General features: G+C 49.4%; 1 protein-coding gene across 4 annotated transcripts in view; it reads right to left on the bottom strand.

Annotated features, from left to right (window-relative positions):
- The window catches only part of ZBTB7C (zinc finger and BTB domain containing 7C), a 332,059-nt gene that overhangs the window by 126,643 nt on the left and 186,026 nt on the right, over positions 1-19,390 (bottom strand). For 2 of the 4 annotated variants that reach the window (XM_081078438.1, XM_081078439.1), the window contains exon 3: positions 15,936-15,997. In XM_081078438.1, the coding sequence (XP_080934564.1) occupies positions 15,936-15,997 (62 nt within the window). Of the gene's footprint in view, positions 1-15,935; positions 16,097-19,390 lie in introns of those variants that run through there. The other 2 variants (XM_081078437.1, XM_081078440.1) reach the window with 2 other exon arrangements.

The raw sequence follows: 19,390 nt of genomic DNA, 5'->3' as shown, positions 1-19,390 counted from the left end.
GTCTCTGAAGGGGCAGGGACCCCAGCAGTCTGAGAGCAGCTGGACTGACGCCCAAGACCTGTCAGGGTCGCTTCTGAACTTCCAGCACCTGGCACACTGCCCCCATACGTGGAAGGCACAAACTAATATCTGAGGAATGAAGGGATGGGATTTATGGATGAGGGAGCCACGAGTAGGAAAGGTGACATGATGTCTTAAGGGCTACACAATTCATTAATTACCTGGACAGGGGTGTGAAGCCTTTTTTCTTTTTTATTATGGGAAAAATGGGAAGGAGAAAATATAACCAATTAGATTGGCTCCTGAAGTCTCCTGTTTGCCAGAAAAGTCCCATTTTACACCTATTTTCCCTTACAATAATGCGTACTTTCACTCTCAAAAGTGTCCCATTTTGGACAATAAATTGTCCTCCCTTTTATGAGGGAGAGTGGAGGAAAGGACTCTGTGTTCCCCTGACTCCATTCACTCCCCCACCGTTCATTTTCCTTGTCAGAAATGCAATGAAAATGTCATTCTATTATTTATTCATTGAAAGTCCCATTTGAACCGCGCTCATCCCCAAGGCGACCTTCCTCCAGCAAAACCTGCGAAAGCTCAGGTCGGCCAACAAGGGTGCTCTCACCTCTTGCACGTGGGGTGACGGGGTTCCTTGCTGCCTAATTGCCCTGCACTGTACCTCCAGCGAGGCCCTGGAGGCAGGTCCTTGCCCAAACAGCTGCCTGACACCCTGGCTAACTAACCTCCTGCCCTTCTGTTCTACAGCGGGCACTGGGCCCATTAGGTACCCAGGACAGGAACCCATTCTCCACAGCTCTTGGTGGCCCTGGCATTCTCCCCAGAGAAGGATGAGCAGGCTGACATGAGAGCTGGGTCGTCCCGAGGTGCCTCCACCTGGAGAACTGTCAGGGTGGTGGGAGACAGAGAGGCTCAGGAACAAAGGGAAACGGTCCCCCGTGACCGCACACCAATCCAGCCATGGGCGTGTTCAGATATGTTCCGTTCACATGGCTTGGCTGTTGGATTGGGGGGATGGGGCTGGCCCTGAGACATTCAGGGGTGGCCAGGAGGACAAAAAGGCCCTCAACACCTCCGCAGAGTACTTGGGAGAGCATCCTGGCTCCTCAGGTGCCCCTCCCAGGGCTCACCCCACCCTCCATGCCCAGCCTTTCAGCACAGACAGACGACGATGACAGAAGACTCCCTTGTATGTGGCTATAGAGCTCTACTGTGGCTGCTCCCCAAGCATGTCGTGGGAGGGGGATGCTTTTCCCCTGGCAGCTAGCCCCCCCGCCCATCAGGGCAGGAACCCTCACGTCCTGATCCCACAGGGAATGCGCCCTGCCTCTGCACACAGCCCACACTCAACAGGCACTTGCCAACTGCCCACCTGGGAGCAGGGCATGAGAACCCTATTGGACCCGACCCCAGAAGTTCCCTTGGCCACAGGAAAACAGTGTGGCGTGTTACTTGCCCTCCCCTGGCCCTGCCAGTGCCTGAGGACCCCTGGCCTACAGCGCTTCCAGGCCTGGCTCTGGAGGCAAGACAAACAGGTCTCCTGACTTCTTCCTCGGGCCAGCGGACACCTAGTTTCCCCAAGAGGAGTTACCAGGCCTTCTTTGGCTCCCCACCCTCTCCGGAGACCAATGAGTGTGACATCAGGAGCAACTGCAGATCAGAAACCCAGCCCTCTACGAATTCCCCTCTTCCTCCCAGCTCTCACACACCCGGCTAGGCCAGGCCCCTCCCTCTGTGAGGAATTTCCCAGAAATCATCCACCATCAAATTCTGGGAGCTGACCTCAGCATCTATACAGATGGGAAGGACCTAGAAAGCCCACTGTTCCCATGATGGGAAAGATGCTAGGCATGCTGTATCCATCACCCCGACACCGGCCCCAGCGTGACCATGAGAGGACAGACGTGTGCCTACTGGGCACCAGGCTCTATGCTAGGCATGCTGCTTGCTTTATCTGGTGCAATGGCCCTGCAAGGCACATATGGTCATGGCGTTTAAGGCATGAGGAAACAGAGGTTCAGGCAGGTTAAGTGTCCAGCGGGGTTCAGGCTTCGTCCTTCCTGTCTCTGCAGAATGGGGTCTTTCCACTAGCATTTCAGCAACGTAAGTCATCCCCGATGCGCTGTGCTCAGCCTTGGCGGGGATTCAAAGCTGAACGAGAAGTAGCCCTGGCTCTCAGGTAGTTCATCACTTGCTCACCACGACCTGTGATGAAAAACAGGCCGGGAAGGCCTGTCCAAGAAGCGGAAAGCTACCTGTGCAGGCTGCAGGCAGAGGGAGAAGTTCATTCTGATTGGCGCTGAGAAAGGCATCTGAGAAGATGTGGCCACAAAGGGACAGACAGGCTTTCAGCCAGGGACAGAAGCCGAAGAAACTTTCAAGACGGATTTTACGCAGTCCCCTGCTGGGAAAATGAGTCTGAGGTGGGGGCTTCCCAGCACCCCTTCCATTTATTTCATGATGCCGGTCATCGAGTTGTCCTCTTCCACAGGCCTGACAGAGCAGGCTGTGGTGGAGGAAGGGCTGGCAGGTCCCTAGGGATTCCGCTCCAGGATCATTTCGTTCTCCCAGCAAGAGCTTTAGGACTGAAGGGAGCGATAGGTGGGAGTGGGGAGCCGGCGTCTGCATGGCCTCCCTCCTCAAATATAGTCTGGGAGAGTGAGCCAACCTCCTGGCCTCAATCAGCGGAGCCCGGGGCAGAAGCAGATAAGTGCGCTCTGAAGGATGAGCTCCAGCCACATGGCTGCAGACTTATTATTTTTCCCACACACTTGACTGATGTGACACAGAGCCATGGGGAATGGCCTGCACTGGGCCCGCTGCTGATGCTGGGAAGAGAAGGGAAATGACAGGCCTGGGGTCCTATGGCGGCCGCTCATTCAAGGATGTGGCCTGGGGGTGGAGAGGGCCGTGGGGTTTGCTCCTTTCTCCCTGTTCTGTCTTTTGCCTCCTTCTAGTTTTTCACTTTTTCTCCTACCGGGTCAGCATGGCTCAGGGAGGAAACATTCCGTGAGGCTGCTGGGAAGTCCTCTGGCAGAGGCACAAAGCACTTGTGCTTTCTAGGGCTCGTGGAGGGAAGGCAGAGTGCTGGGCGGGAGTGCGAGCCACATCTCTCTTGAGAGGATGAGTGGGAGCACTAACGTGAACTCACCATTAACGTGCGGAGAGCCCCTACCTCAGTTTCCATTTCTGTAAAATGGACACCTTGAAGCTGATGTCCAGCTCCAATTTTCTTACAGTCCTGCAACGACGCCTCCTTCCTCTTCCCAAGGTGAGTGAACAGTGATTTACTTCAAGATTTGTTCGTTACAAATTTCTACTCCTACATCATGATTTGAACAGTCCCACTGTGTCAAGGGCATTAGATCTGAAAGCTGACTAAGAAAATCAGCAAGCCCCCTCAAAGGACAGGAAACTAATGTTTACTGAGCTTGCACTCCACACCAGGCCTTATGCCAACGGAAAATATTTACGATGATTATCATATTTAATCTTGATATCAGCTCTGGGAAGAGGCTGTTATCATCCCCATTGCCCGAAATGTAACAGAATCTCTGCCGTTCCTGCAGTGGTTTCCTACCACCTCCAGGATGGAATCCAGACTCCTCCCAACCCCACCTTCCCAACACCACGTCACCCCTTGACTTGGCCAGTCCCCAGATGGACACAATGTGCTTCTCCTACCACATTCAGTCCTAACACTTCCCCCTCACCCTACCCACTTACCTTCCTCCTTTCCTCAAGCCCTGGCTCTATTCCTGCGTCTCCCCAAAGAAGGACCAGGACCGTGGGAGGCAAGTGAGGCACCCGGACTGCAAACTGTAAGGCGGCCTTCACTCCCATGCGCCAGCCCTGCACCTGCACCACCCTGAGAGTGAGCCCTCCTTCAATTTGCCCGACGTGTCTCATTTGCCCCCCTCGAGCCCCAGGCCTGCCCCAATGTCCCTCTGCCTAGCCCGATGGACCTGCCCCTCCTCTCACGGTCCCACAGCCCTCCCTGGTGGGTCCTGTCACTGGATTGTGTCATGGGGGCCAGATTTGATTCCTGGCATGAGTGTCCATCTCTGCAGGGCGGAGACAATATTTCCTGGGTCCCCATTCTGCAGTCAAATGCTCTACCCCTGAGCTACACCCCCAGCTCTGGGTCCCCATTCTGAAAACAGCGGGGTTCAGGGCTTTCACACCTCCAACCACACCCCCTCTGCACTCTTCTGTCCTAGGCCCCTTTTGCCCCGGAACTCCAATTCATCTTTCAGAATCTATATAAAAATGATGGTGTATCTTTTCAGTAAAATATTACCATTAAAAATGATATCTCCACATGGGCAAATTCTTTTATAACCTGTGTGTAAGAAAAAGCTTTCTAACTGAAAATCAAGAGGCAATAAAATAAAAGACTGATGAATTTGACTATATAAGAGGCATGACAATTAAGTTTGCAAACTCATCCTAGAAAAAGTGCTACATACCTCGTTACTGAGGACACATCCCTATGGTCACCTTCAAAGTACTGCCCTTGGGAAGCTATGTACCAACGCCAGCGCCTAGTCTACCATTCAAAGCAATTTTGGAACTCGTTTTCCGGAATGGCCATCAGAGCTGTTGTATTACCCTTGATGTCCTGATTTCCTTTATCTTTGGGTAAAGAAAGAAGTCATTGGGGGCCAGATCAGTTGAGTAGGGAGGGTGTTCCAATCCAGTTATTTGTTTACTGGCTAAAAACTCCCTCACAGACAGTGCCGTGTGAGCTGGTGCATTGTCGTGATGCAAGAGCCATGAATTGCTGGCGAAAAGTTCAGGTCGTTTAACTTTTTCACGCAGCCTTTTCAGCACTTCCAAATAGTAAACCTGGTTAACTGTTTGTCCAGCTGGTACAAACTCATAATGAATAATCCCTCTGATATCAAAAAAGGTTAGTGACACCATTACAACAATTCACCAAGTTAATTGTCAGACCTTGTATGTAAAAAAATTATGGAAAATACCATAAGTAGTGAAAGGTAAATGATAAACTGAGAGAAAGTATTTACTACATATATCATAGATAAAAGATTAATGTCGCTTGTATTTAAAACAGCTCTAAGAATTGAGAGACAAATAACCAAAAACCCAATCGAAAGTAGGCAATAGAAAAACAGGCCAAAGAATGGACAACTCACACGAGGACTATAAAAATTATCCTTAAACATCAGAAAAAAATGTTCAGCTTCATTCCTAATAAGAGAAATGCAAATTAAAACTACACTGAGATAGCATGCCATACCTAGGAGACTGGCAAAATTCCAAAACTTGACAGTACCTTCCATTGGCAAGATTGTAAGGAAACAGGTCAGAATGCAAAGTGGTACAGCCCCATGGAGAGGTACCTGGCAATACCTAACAAAACTACATACACATTCATTCTTCAACCCAGTAATCCCATTCCTAGCAATTTACCCTGAACATACATTTCCAAGCACAGGAAACACTGGTAGAGCATTGCAGCATCATTTGTAATCACAAAATACGGGAAACCACCTAAATGGCCCCACAGAGGAGAGTGGTTGGAGAAACTATGGTATGCACACACATGGAGTACTATGCAGCTGTAAAAAAAGAATGAGAAGACACTGAACTGGTATGGAGTATCCAGAAGATATTAATGCATAAGGCAAAGTACAAAATAAGCATGGATGACATGCTATCTTTTGTGTGAAAAGAAGGAAAAATTTCAAAACATAATAAATGTGCTTACCTTTACAAAAAGCAGTAGAAATATAAGCATAAAACAATTTAGTTGGTTACCTACAAGGTGGGGTGGGGCATAAGAAATACAGGAGAGACTGATACATCTCTTAGTATGCCTTTTTGGATAATTTTGACTTTTGAAAGTATGTATATTTTAAAATATTCTACCTATTAAAAAATACAATTAAATCAATAAGAATGGGGGAGGGATGGGAAATCCCTGAAACTGAAAGCAAACTAAAAAAAGTGAACCTAACTGTATTTGAAATAAATACTATAGCCACACTCAAGGGCATGAGAAGAATGAAGGAAGGAAGGAAGGAAGGAAGGAAGGAAGGAAGGAAGGAAGGAAGGAAGGAAGGAAGGAAGGAAGGAAAGGAAGAGAGGGAGGACTAATCCAAATTATTTATGAACACAGCAGGTTGGTTAGGGGTGAGGGGGAGAAGGTTTGTTGACTGCAGTGGTATAGGTGAAGCAATTCTGACACTATTTTAAATGTAATACAGGATACAGTACATGAGTGAATGCATCAATGGCTTTGGGCATATGGGTTTTCACCGTGGAAGAAGGACACAGGAATATGGAATGGGGGGAGACAAGAAGCACCCTGGGAAGGTGAATTGGAATTGGAGGTGTCGGTATGGACTTATGATTTCTAACATACGAATATGTAAGTGTTCTCATATATGCACGTTTATGTGCATGTGTATATACATGCATGTAGTTTCTAATTCTGTCACCTGAAAGGGCCAAGAAGCAAAGACACCCCGCACCAATGAGCACACCCAGAGCCCAGAGCTTGGTCTCTAATACAGGCCCCACTAAAAGGAAGCGGGCCGTCTGAGAAAAGACAGCTTGCAGGCCTGGTGCGGGCCAGGTACACAGTGAGCCTGGAACCTCTTGCTTTGCCAGAAAGTAAGAAAGTGCCCCCAAGACAGGGATGATGGTCTATCAATATATCATGGGAGTCAGCTTATAGGGGCTCCCAGGGGTCAAACCTGGGACAATTTAAACAATAAAATAATTGTTTTATTGTGAGAAATAATAAACGCTTGGAAAAAACAGGAATGCATCGGTCCATACTGGTATCATACAAATGAATACCCTTTACTGCTTATAATAGTCAACGTATACCATTTGCAGTATAAATATGTTCTCCTGCTATCGTGGAATGCCAAGGGTTGATTGGTAAACACAGAGGCAGGGCTGGAGCAGAAAAAGCATTGTTCTGCAACCATGCTGTTGACCACAGTCATCAACGGAAGCTGCATCCAGGGGGAAATCCACAAGGAGCAGAGCACTTGCATACTTTGAAGGTGTTTCCCCACAGACTACTGACTAGTTCGGAGATAGAAAAAAGACAGTTGTCGTGCAATGGAGAACTCAGACAACGCCCTGACTGGGAGATGGAAATGAACATCACCCGTAAGGACCAATGCAGTGAGTGCCTCCAGCCGGCATTGCCTAAGCAGGATTCTGGCCAAGAATGGATCCCCTGAATCTAATGACCAGAGAAGCTCAGACAAACCCAAAATGAGGAACATATTGTTAAAAACAAGAAGGGGACCTTGTACTCTTCAAAATGGCAAAGTCATAAACGACAAAGAAAAGCTAGGAAAATGTTCCGGATTAAAGGAGACCAAAGAGACACAGCAACTAAATGCAACCATCATCCAACCCTAGACAGGATCCATTATTGGAGGGGGACGCGTTATAAAGAACATTATGTGGTTAACTGACAAAATTGGAATACAAATGGCAGACTGGTAAATTAGATCAAAGTGTGCGTTAATGTCACATTTATTGATCAGCCATACTATAACTATAACTCAGAGAATATGCCTATCCTTAGGAAACATGTACTGAGCTCTTCAGGGGTAACACGCTTAAATGGTTCAAGGTGTGTGTGTGTGTGTGTGTGCGTAAATGATAGCACAAATGATAAAGGAAATGGGATAAAAATTTAACAGATGAATCTAGGCTATAAGGCTATTCTTTGTGTTGTTTTTGTTTTTGTGGTTTTTCTGTCACTTGAAATTATTTGCAAAGAAAACAATTTTAAACATAAATGCCAACACATGAATGATGTTCCTTTCTCAGCAGGTGCAGAGTCTCATCCCCCTTGGCAGGCGCCAGGTCAGAGGGCAGTTCTGACACCAAGCCATCAGGGTTCAGTGTGGCCCTGGGCAAGTGGCATTCATCTCTGGTACCCACCTCATGAGCTGTCGGACAATTAAAGCAGATTATGCTGGCCAGTGCTTAACTCAGGCCAGGCCATAGAAATAGCTGGATCCACGGGAGCTATCGCTTCCCTGGTGCTGTTTGTCATCATCACAAACCCCTGTAGGGGGAGGATGCAGAGTTGAGAGCTGCCTGTATTTCCAAGAGCCACGGGGGGCCTCCAGCAGGACAGTGAGCCCAGGAAAAGCAAACTGTCCCCCAGAGAGCCTCCAGGGGGCTACACTCAGGGCTCTTGTGTTCTCAGCCTTGACCCACAGATGTCTCACCCTCACCCTCCTTTCCCTTCAGCTTGCACTCCCTTTCGAGCCCACTCCTAGGCTCGCTTGGCACCTGGCTCGAGCTGCTCCAGTCCGTCTTCAGCTCCTTCTCCTGGGGAGGGATCTGATGTGGCATTTCAGTATGGATTCACTATGATCCCATCTCTCCTTTGTGACAGTATTATTTCATTAAAGAGAACTGTGATCCCTGGAGAATAGGCTGTGTGTGTGTGTGTGTGTGTGGGGGGGTGTTTCTTTGGGTTGGGGACTTTCTTGGAGGCCCTGAAATGGGGACTTTCTCAGAGGCCCTGAAGTGGCCCCTTATACCAGGTCTGCCCAGACGAGGACGCTGGGCCTCCCCCTCTGCCTCAGGTCTACAGGTGTCATTTGGGAAAGAGGTATGTACCATGGTCTCCATTGGTCCCTCCAGCCCATTCTCCACCGTCTCCACTCGGCTCGGTGCCCAGGAGGCCGAGCCTTGCCCTCTGCCCTCCATCCTGTCAGCTCAGCAATGGGGGGAATGGGATGGGGGGACAGGACAGAAGGGAAGGAGAGAGGGAAGGCTGGTGCCTCACGTCCCCTCTTCCTGTCTTCAGAGGTGCCTCAGGTCACAGCCCGGGAGGGTGACCTCTGCCACCGCACCCTCACTGTCTCTGATTTCAGTGTCTCCTCTCCTTGCCCCTTAAGCCCCAGGGGTATAGCCACTCCCAGCATTGGGGGATGGGTGCTCTACACCCTGCACTGGCCTTTGGACTCAACTCCGGTCACATCTCCCACTGTGAGTTGCCATGTTTCCCACCAGAGCCCTGCCTCATGCAGACACCTGTGGAGGGGGGCAGTGGCCTCCCCCATAAAGGGATTTGGTATTTGTCTGCCCGGGAAGGCCGTATATTACCAAGCTCAGTGAGGGGACCCACCGCGAAGCCATTCACGCTGCAGAACAAAAGCAAGGGCTGACACTTCAGGTCTCCTTCTGAGGCTCACTGCTTCCTGTTCCGACTGTATTTCATCTTTTCATATTTTTCAAGTTACTGTGGGTTGTTTTTTTTTTAAGTTCCTGTTAACTGAGAAGCATTTCAAGAAGGAAATTAAAAGTGAGAAAAGTTGGTGCAGGAATGCCTTTTTTTTTTTTTTTTTTTTTTTTTTTTGGTTTAAACCTTTTGTTATGAACTCTTTAGGAGCCAATTCAACTAGAGGAACATGTGGCAGAATACATTCTTCAAAATGAGTTCCGAGAGCTACCCGGACTATTATTCATTCTGTTACAATCAAAATATTAGCTAATGCCTCTCGCGTCCTCAGAGCGGTCCGGCCACTTCTCTGATGCATTGTCCTACGGTACTTGAAAGTGAAGAGGAAGGGCCTTTCGTGAGAGGCCGCTGACAAGTCCTTCTGGCCTCCCACTCACACAGCGACAGAGAGACCCTGACTCCCTGTGTCGGAGACACTGGCAGGACCAGGACAAAGCGGTGGCCCGTGGTGTCAGGGCCCAGCAGGCCAGCCTGCCTCCTCCTCGGCCCCGCCCTGCACTAGAACCCCCACCCATCCACAGGGAGCCCAGGGTGGCCTTCAGCTGAGAGGGAACGCCCCTCCTGGTCCCAGGAGTGTGGTTTCCCATATCCAGAGCCAGAAACAATTCAGAAGGAGGTGAAGTGGGTGATGAGTCAGGCACCCTGAGGCTTAGAAATCAAAACTGCTTTGCATGTTTCCTTGGATCCCCATGGCTGCCTTCATCTCTGGAGGGAAAACCACAGTGCCAATGAATGCTGCTTCTGGAGCTCGAACAAACAAACCCAGCTTTCCATGCTCTGAGCTCCAGAGTCACCCAGAGGTGTCATGGTGGCATTTTTTTTTTTTTATGGTGGCATTTTTAATTGGGTCCTGAGGAAGACAGTGAGGTTCTTAGCTCAGTAGAGGCTCATCATCCTTGAGGGCCATGGGTGAGAGCAGGGCACCCAGATGGGAAAAGCTGCCTAAGCAGGTTCTGTGCCTGAGGGCCCAGGTGGCAGAGTCAATGAATGCATGTCCCTGGGGGGGGGGGGTCCAGCTAGGTGGGGAGTGGGGGACACAAGGCCCAGTGTGAGGGCTGCAAGGGATCAGGGGTGGCAGAAATTCCTGGGGGCTGAATGGACCAAAGAGGGCTTCCTGGAAGAGGTGGGATTTGATAGATAGGTAAACACTGGAAAGGAGAGAGGAGAGGGATGGGCAAGGAGCACTGTGAGTGAAAAGCTCAGAGACCAGGGAGGGAGGCAGTGGGAGAGGGCAGGACGGATCAGAGGTAAGGCTGGAAGGACCTTGCCTGCAAGCAAAGGTATTTCTTCTTTCTTTCTTCGTTTTGTTTCCTTGAGTAATCCTAAATTCACTATTAATCTCCCAACACCTAGCTTGTTGATAAATGTTGATTTCCCTGCACACCTGTTCATATTTCTGATGGAAATGTACTATCAAATCACTCCATTTGGCTGGTGATTACCATGGCAATCAGGCACGCTCCCTGACAGGCCAGGACTCCTCTTGAAAACACGATTCTGAAGATATGGGCTTTCATTTCACTTATGTTGTGTCTGGGGAAACAGAAGAGTGAAGCAGGCATTGGGCGAGGGGTGGGGGATGGTTTCCTTCTCTGGGGATGTCTTAGCAGATAGCACAACCCCACGGGCCCGGGAGGATTCTGCAGGAAGATGAGGGATAGGACAGCTAGGGGCCAAGTAAATGAAGATGAGTCCTGCATCCCTGCATCCGCTTTGCTGGATGCTACAGGAAGAGAGGATCTCTGGGTACCCAAGGTTAGGAAACTTGGCTAGCATGTCATTCAACCTCCCAGCTCTACGACAGGAACGACCTCTACACCTCCTGAAACATTACGAAGGTGTTATTATTTCTTCCTATCACAGAATTGTAGCTCAAAGCCTGGGGAAAGCCCAACATGTTTGAACTATGTTATTTAGTCCCGATGCAGTCTATTTTGAATTTTCAAGAGCTCCAACCAGATTGATTGGCTTCAAATCCCAGCTCCATCACTTCCTGGCTGCAAGTTACTTAACCTCTCTGTTCCTTCTTGCCTGTGAAAGGCGAATAATACAAGTTTGTAATGCGTAGGATTGTTGTGAAGATTAAGTGATTTAATACAGTAAAATGGTTAGGACATGCCTGTCACAGTAAGCATTCAAAAATGCCTGGAATGTAGCAGAGCCTCCCCTCACAGTGGATAGGGGACAGGGAGGATTGAGGGGCCAGCCAGTATCCTGCACTTGGCACAAACATTGCCTGACCTCCTTCTCCCGACACCCCCAGGTTATCCCTTCTCCCGACACCCCCAGGTTACCCCTTCTCCCGACACCCCCAGGTTACCCTCTGTGAGCATTGAGGAGACAGAAGCCGGAGAGCCAAAAGCTACATGGTAGCAAGATGGGTCTGAGATGGCACCCAGACTCTGCCCCGCCTCACGGCTCTTTCTGTTTCCTTCCCAGAGACGTTAGTGTGCTGGCCCCTGGCTGTCCTGTTTTCCACCCCAAACTAGGATCTGGTCCACCTTCTCAAGCCTGGTCACCCCCTTCCTCTGCAGTCCTGGGAAGCTCAGGCCTAGTGGGGCCCGAGTTCCAGAACATTAACCTCTTGAAAGTGCATACACATCTACAGCTTTGAATCATTCCTGCAATTGCCCATATATGTTAGATGTTGTCTAATTAAAAACAATCACCATCATAATAATAGCAGTAGTTGCATTTGTTGCTTATGCTGTTCTAGGCTCTACACTACCGTCCCCTTTGAATATAAAAATATTTGTCATCAATGGAATTATTTTACGTTGCACCAGACTGTGTGTAATCCAAACCAGGCCGAGAGCTGTGGGTTGCTCCTTAAGGAAACTGCCCCACCAGAGGCAGCTGACAGGCCATTATTCTGTGTCCTGCAGACTCTGTGCAGTGATAAGGAAACGCCACCAATTTGATGCTTTATCTGGTTGCAGGTTGAGGAAAGATATTATTTCAATCAAGATAATGATTCTATTTCTTGGACGGAAATGAGATTTTTTTTTCATTGCCTTGTGGGGGTGCCACCAACATCTGTCTTGGGGCTTGAACAGGTCATGCCCAAGTTAGAGAATTTTCTTGCAACCTGAGAGAGCATGTCAACGTGAAGGAGAACTGGAAGGAGGGAACTGATTTGCAAGAGAAAAGCATACACGCCAGGCCTATGAGATTACAAAGTAAGTTCTCCGAGGACATTTACAGGCGTTAGACAAAACCTGAGGAACCAAAATTCGGAAGATGCGCACACAAGGTGAGCCTGATAGCCTGGATTTCAAGTGAGGTAAATGGCCTATAAGGGCAATAATGAGAACAAAACTGCACCGACTAGACACTCAGCTATGACAGGATCTTAGAAGGTTTCTAAACCCGCCTGTCACGTAGGGTAGATTTCCTGTGTAACTGCTGACAGATGACCCAGCCGTTCTTTCAACATGTCCTACGACAGGGAGCGGAGCTCACCAACAAAGGAGCCTGTTCCATCAGGGACCCGCTTCTGCGATGAGAAAGCTCCTCCAAATTATAGTCCAGTCACTTCATAAAAGGAAACCGCTGTGAAAATTCACAAGGTGCTGATACTGCAGTCAATCTAAACAAACTTTGGGAACAGTACACCTTTCTGGAAGTCACTGAACAGTAGGCAAATGACAATAGATGATAAAGGCGGTGAGATTGTAACCATTTGCATTAAAGAGTGAATTGAGTGAAATTTTCAATTATTTTAAATGTGTGGAAATTTCAAGGGCTGTGACACAGCATCTCCAACTCTTTATATGTGATTTGCTTTAGTGAGGAAATAATAATAATCTGTGATTCTTATATCAATTGTTTATGTAGGAATTCTAAGGAGTTTGGAAATGTTTGTAAAGTTCGTATGCATTTTGAACATTCCCCTGAGAGCTGACCTGGGGAATTGTCCTTTCTCCAAAGAAAAGGTACATTTCAGCTCACTCCCTTTGGAAAAGCCCCAACTGCTAACTCTGGAGGACCAAGAAGGCGGTATCTGACTGCACTGTGTCAGATTCACCAAACCTTTGAAATCTAAACCACACCATCATGGGTGTGCCTAGACGATCATTGGAAAGTAACCCCAAACCCTGGTAATATTGGTTGTCACCGGGAGCTGAGCCAGGCTGCTTGGGGACAGAGGTGGGAATGAGACTTTTCACAGTAAACCTTTTGGTACCTTTGTATTTAGAGCCATGGGGCTATATCACGTATTAAGAATAAAATTACCGTTAACAAAAGCATACCGGTGTTTCAGTGAAAACAGACTTTGACACTACTGATTTCTATTTTTATAAATATACTCTTAAAATACAAACGTATGCGGAGACAATTACTGCACAGTCACGTGAAACCTGCACTGGGCTAGCTTCCAAACAGGAATGCCCATGGGCACAGTGGTAAAAGTAACTGACGCCCCACTCAGGTCCCCTTTACCTGCTGGGGCACCCACTCCCCAGCTGTTTGCATGGGTGCTGTTCTCGGACCCCTGCTCTCCGTCCAGGCCATGACTTGGAGGTTACCCTGGCAGCACCATTCCGGGTGCCGATGACGAATGAGGGGAGACGTGAGACATGCCCCTTGCCTCCACGCCAGACATGACTGCAGCGCATGTCACTCGGAGCAAGCCAAAGAGAAACTTGCCCTGGCACATCCTAGCTCAGCTACTCCTTCCGTATTTTGCTCTCCTCTCTCTCCCTTCCAAGTTTCCCCTAGAAGTTCTCCCTTGATACACCCAATGCACCTCAATCCTTGCCTCGGGCTCTGCTTCTAGGGAATCCAACCGAAATCAGTCACCAGTGTCTCCCAATGGAGCCCCCCTGTCTTTCCAGAGGGTTGTCCTTAGAGGTAGAAGCACACCTGAGCCTTCCTCTTTGAGGACCATACCCACCTTCCCGCTTGGCCAAAGCCCAGCGGGCTCACACCATACCTCCCTGAACACCAACACAGCAAAACGCTGGCCATCCACACCTGAGTTCCCTGACCAGACCCCTGTGGGAACGCATAAGTACTCCTCTTCCACAGGATGAACGAGCAGGAAGCTTGCGCAGACCCAGAAAGCCTGCCCCATAATCAGATAGCCAGTTACATGCCTCAGAAAGTCAGTGTGAATGTCAGCTCTACCACTTATTAGCTGAGCGAATGTGAACAAAATCTTTCACTACCTCTGAGCCTCAGCCTCTTCATCTGCAAAACGGCAAGACCCAACGGAGCCTCTGTGAGACTTGTATGAGGCAATCAGTCAAGCATGCGGCAAACTGGTAACGCTACGGAAATACTGGTTGTTGTGTGTGGGATGTAGAACCAGCTAGCGTCCCTGCTTGCTTGGAGCAAATAACTAGTGAACCTTTGTTAAATAAATAAGCCCCAGCTGCCCCTCAACCTGGGCATAGGGCCTAGAGCTCCCTGAGGGAGAGGCAGCTCCAGGGACACGTAAGTGGATGTTGGGAGCACCATCCTGGTACCTGTCTACCTGGAGCTCAGGGTGTGTCCCATCATTGATCTCATGGGTGTCTGGTGGCCCTCGGCTGCAGCTGTCTGGTGAAGGCTGTGTGTGCGTGTGTGTGTGTGTGTGTGTGTGTGTCTGAAATATAGGGAGGATCCTCAATGCAAATTTCCTGCAATCTGTCCAGTGTATATATTAATATCAGATACAACCTTGGATTTGCTGAAAACCTCATGCGGCCATTTTCACACAGTGAGTCACAGGGACACTGGCCCAAACTTAATTTGATGTACATAGATGATGGATACTTTATTCCATCCTGATTCTTTGCACATGGACCATTCACGAAGCCATGCCAAGCCCTTCACCCCGGGCCTTGCCCAGCCTCACCAGTGGTGCCCCTGTGCCCCTCAGACCCACGCCTGTGACACCCTCCACGCAGGCCATGAGGTACTCCCCTCCTGGCACCTCTGCCTGTTCCTTCCTCCTCCACCAGCCCAGTACACGTCTCTCTTTCCCCAGGAAGTCTTCCCTCCCTGCTGCTCCCTGAACCAGCGCTTCTCCCTGTGCCTTGAGGGCAGAGCAGGACCGTCTGCCCAATCACAATGTTCTTGAACGGTCTCATGTGCAGATGTCTTCTCTCTTCCCATACCGACGTGAAACTCACCCATAACAGAGCCTCGGCCTGCTGCTTCTCTTGTGCTTCTCAGGCCCTCCCAATACTGCCAGCTACTCTGTGATTCATAATCCTCTCAGGTTAGGGAATGGATTAGGTCATACGATTGTGCTCAGCTTAACCCATTGGTAATGATGGCCTAGATGAGGATTTACTGTTCTAAACAGGGCCAACCTAGCAGCAAACTTAGACTTGTACCAACTGTTTGTGGCTCCAGAGTGAAGAAAACGCACAGTTTCCTTATCCCTAGAGGAATCTTGCTCCCGGGCACGCCAATCAACCGCAAGGGAGGAATCGCTTTTGTGAGCCAGTGGGCTCACTCTCCACTCAGAAGACAGAGCTGGGGTTCAAACCATGAGCCTTCAACTCCAAGCTTTGCAGTCCTGGGTCCAGCCCCACCCAGCCAGAGACACCTTTCAGAAGAACCGAAAGCCACTTCCATCCAGGTCATGCTCCCTTCCCCAAACAGGGAAACATGCCCACTCCCCAGGAATACGGTCAAACCATAGATCTAAAGAAGCAAAATTCATACTCACAAGCAACGACGCCTTCGTCTTAAATTTCAGGCGAACAGTGTCTCTGCAAACCTGCTCATTTCCTGCAAAGAGAAGACAGGGACGGAGAAGCATATTAGCCTCTGCTCTGGGCATCCTTCCGTAGTTTCCTGGCCGACCTCGGGCTTCTGCACCTTCTCTGCATTCTCACGCCCAGAAGCACGCTCCCCTCCCAGGAACACTGTGTGCTAGTTGGGTGGGCGCCCCCGGCTCCCCCAGGATCCCACCCCTCCCAGACGCAGGCTCGGTCCACGCCGCCTCCCTCCCCCTTCCCGTAGCCATGCCAGTCTCAGATTGACCACTGCCTCCAATTCCCTGAAGGCGCTGGGCTTCTTCCCACTCTGGAGTGAGGCCTCCTCTTCTGTAGCATGGGGTTGCCTAGCAACCCTGCCCGCCAGCTCGGAAGGCCCTCCTAAATTGGACCTCACAGCACAGGGCATCTCCTTGTACAGCTGCCTGAATCTTAACAATCTGGTTCTGAATAATAACACAATGGTAATTGCATGCATGGGCCCCAAACTACATTTAAATAATGTTCAAGAGCTGACACACACCAACAAAGGCCAGAGAATGCATCGCGGAGGTTGACTGCGGGGCAGGCAGGGCGTTCAGTGCGGGAGGGAGGTGACACCCAAGACTTGAGTTAATGACAATACCAACCTGAACTGTGAATGTGCCTGCCTTTCTGCCTGAGTGTGTCACCACTTTAATGTGTTTTAAGTGAGTTAGGGATCCATGGAGGCAATTAATGCCCAGAGGTAGTGATACTTCAACACAGAATGTCCTTTAGTTCTTCTTTTTGTGGGGGGGGGGGAGGTGGATGAGGGAGGACAAGGAGGGAAAGTAGTGCGGGAGTGATTTCCCTTGGCTTTTACAAGCATGGTTAAATATGTTTTAGAAGGTGGGAGACAGAACTCCGTCAGCAAGAGCACAAAGCACTTGCTACCTTAGCGAGGGACAAATTCAACAGCAATGATGTGTCTCAGAATAAGAGGTGAAGGGAAAGAGGCCTGGACACTGGCTAGCATGTGGACGGAAGCAGCTTAGTGTGCTGTGGGCAAAAGCCCCGCGCGCCAGAGTCCAGCCCTCAATCTGTGTCCCTGGCAGAGGGTAATGAAGAGCTCTGCTCACAGCATAAGAGCCTTAACACGTGGGAAATGGCCAGCTGGCAATCTGCTTCTCGTGCAGTGATAACAGTGAGGACCAGCCGATCGGACCTGATCATTTGAAAGCCTGAAGCATTTTTCTTTTTTTAAAGGCTCAAAATCCTCCCGCAAGGGACTTACACGCCCATGTTCATAGCATTATTGACAATAAGCAAGAGATGGAAGCAACCCAAGTGTCCACTGAGGGACGAATGGATAAACTGAATGTGGTATATGCATAGAATGAAACCGTATTTAGCCTTAAAAAGGAAAGAAATTCTGACACGTGCTACACCCTGGATGAATCTCGAAGGCTAAGTGAAATAAGCCTGTCATTCACAAGAAGACAAACATTGTACGATTCCACTTATAGAAGGTTCCTAAGTAGCCACACAGAGAGAGAAAGAAAGTAGAATAGAGATTAGCAAGAGCTGGTGGGAGTGGAGAATGGGGAGTTTGCGTTTAACGGTACAGAGTTTCAGTCTGGGAAGATGGAAACATTCTAGAGACGGACGGATGGTGGTGAAGACGGGGCAGCAATGTGACCGTCCTTAATGCCACTTACTGTACACTTTCAAATAGTTAACACGATACATTTTATGTTATGTATATTTTACCACAGTTTTTTAAAAGGGCCTTGCGGTAATAGCACAACACAGCGTTTCTCCATAAGACTTTTGTCCAATTTCATCTTGAAAGTGGCCTGTGCCATTCACAGTCTCAGCTGGGGAGACTGTCACCAGGGATCGAGGACAAACTGGACCGTGTGAGTCAGGGCCATGGACAGCCGTGGCTTGTAAGCGTGGAGTGTGTGCATTCCAGTCTGAAGGACGTGTCCGAGAATGGAGATACAGGATTCTCTGATGCCCACCTCCACCCTCGCCCTCTGGACGGTGGCCTCCTTCCACTCCAACTGTCCCTTTCACCATGTCCCCTGCCTGCCTCCTCCCTCAAGCACGAGGGCTCCAATGACACTCTCTTCCATACCCTCTGCTCACCCCGGGCTCCCTGCCTAGACAGCCCTTTCCTGACCTAATCCTCTTTCTCGTGGACCTCCATCAGTCCCATCTCCTTTACCAAACCTTCCAGAAACCCCCCACTTCTGCCACCTCTGAATGGCGTAGCCTGCAACGAAGCACTTGCTTAGGTACTATCTATCCTATGTTCCTGTCTGAAAATGTCACCTCTCCCAAGAAATCCCTGGCAGGACCCCTGAACAGGAACTGTCACTAAAGTTTTTGGCTGTCACAGGTCCTGACTCAAGGCTGAGCACACGGTGGGTTGCTTGTCAAGGCTCTGGGAGGGTGGATGAGTCCTGCCTCCTTTCTCAGGGAATCTGACCACAGCTTCCCTGACCCAGGGACACAGTGCATCTGCTGGCTGCGTAGTCTTGCAGCTAAATATTCTAGGCGAACGTGCATTTCCCTCCAGTCATTTAGAGGTGTAACTCAATGTGTGCGATAAAGAATTGAGCATTTACAGATTTTATTAATTTGGAAAGGTCATTAGAGCTAACAGCTTCTCCGAGTGAGAGTGAATAAATAGTGTGGATCATTTTTTTCAGTGTCCTGATTTTTTTTCTTGGAATGTGCTTGAAACCTTAAAAAATAGTGTTACAAGTAAAAAATAAAAATAAAAAGGCAGGAGGTGGGGGTTAATCCAGGCTTAGGAGACAGGAGGAGCCCAACGCAAGCTTTGGATAAGCCTCTTCGCCTCTGGAAGCCTTAGTCTTCTCCGCAAAAGGAGGGAGTGGTTGCTAAGGTCCCTTCCAACTTAAACAAAAATAAAATTACAATTTGAGGTGAAAATGTGAACTTAGCGACTTTCCCAGCTAACAGCCACTCCCCTAGCCCCACCCATCCTACCAGGTGTTGGGCCCTACCTCACTTTTGGGGAGGTAAGGTAAGAGTTCTCGCCCCCTCAGCCAAGAAAAGAGCCTTAAGTATTTCAGGTGCCTCTCCAGACCCTGACCTGGGGGCTCTCCAACCCGACAATCTGGCTGCCTTACTCTCATTAGATCATTAAGGAACACTCCAGACTAATAAGTTGTGTTCTTGAATCCCAGGAATGGCTGGACATGGGCAAAAGGGCATCATCTAGGCCCTGTCGCCCCAGCCTTTGGCTCTGTGACCAGCCAGTGTTCTCAAGGGCTAGACCTCTGCGGGCAGATGCCCGTGGTCCTCCCCGCGGTGAGAAGGAAGCAGCCTTTAAGGAGAGGAGGGCTTGGGCTCCAGCCTGCTGCCACGGGGAGAGAGGGCTGGCCCTGAACAGGATGACGCAGTCTGATATTCC

The sequence above is a fragment of the Rhinolophus hipposideros genome (assembly GCF_964194185.1).
Source record: "Rhinolophus hipposideros genome assembly, chromosome: 17".
Lineage (NCBI taxonomy): Eukaryota > Metazoa > Chordata > Mammalia > Chiroptera > Rhinolophidae > Rhinolophus > Rhinolophus hipposideros.
This window is presented reverse-complemented; position numbering and strand designations above follow the sequence as displayed.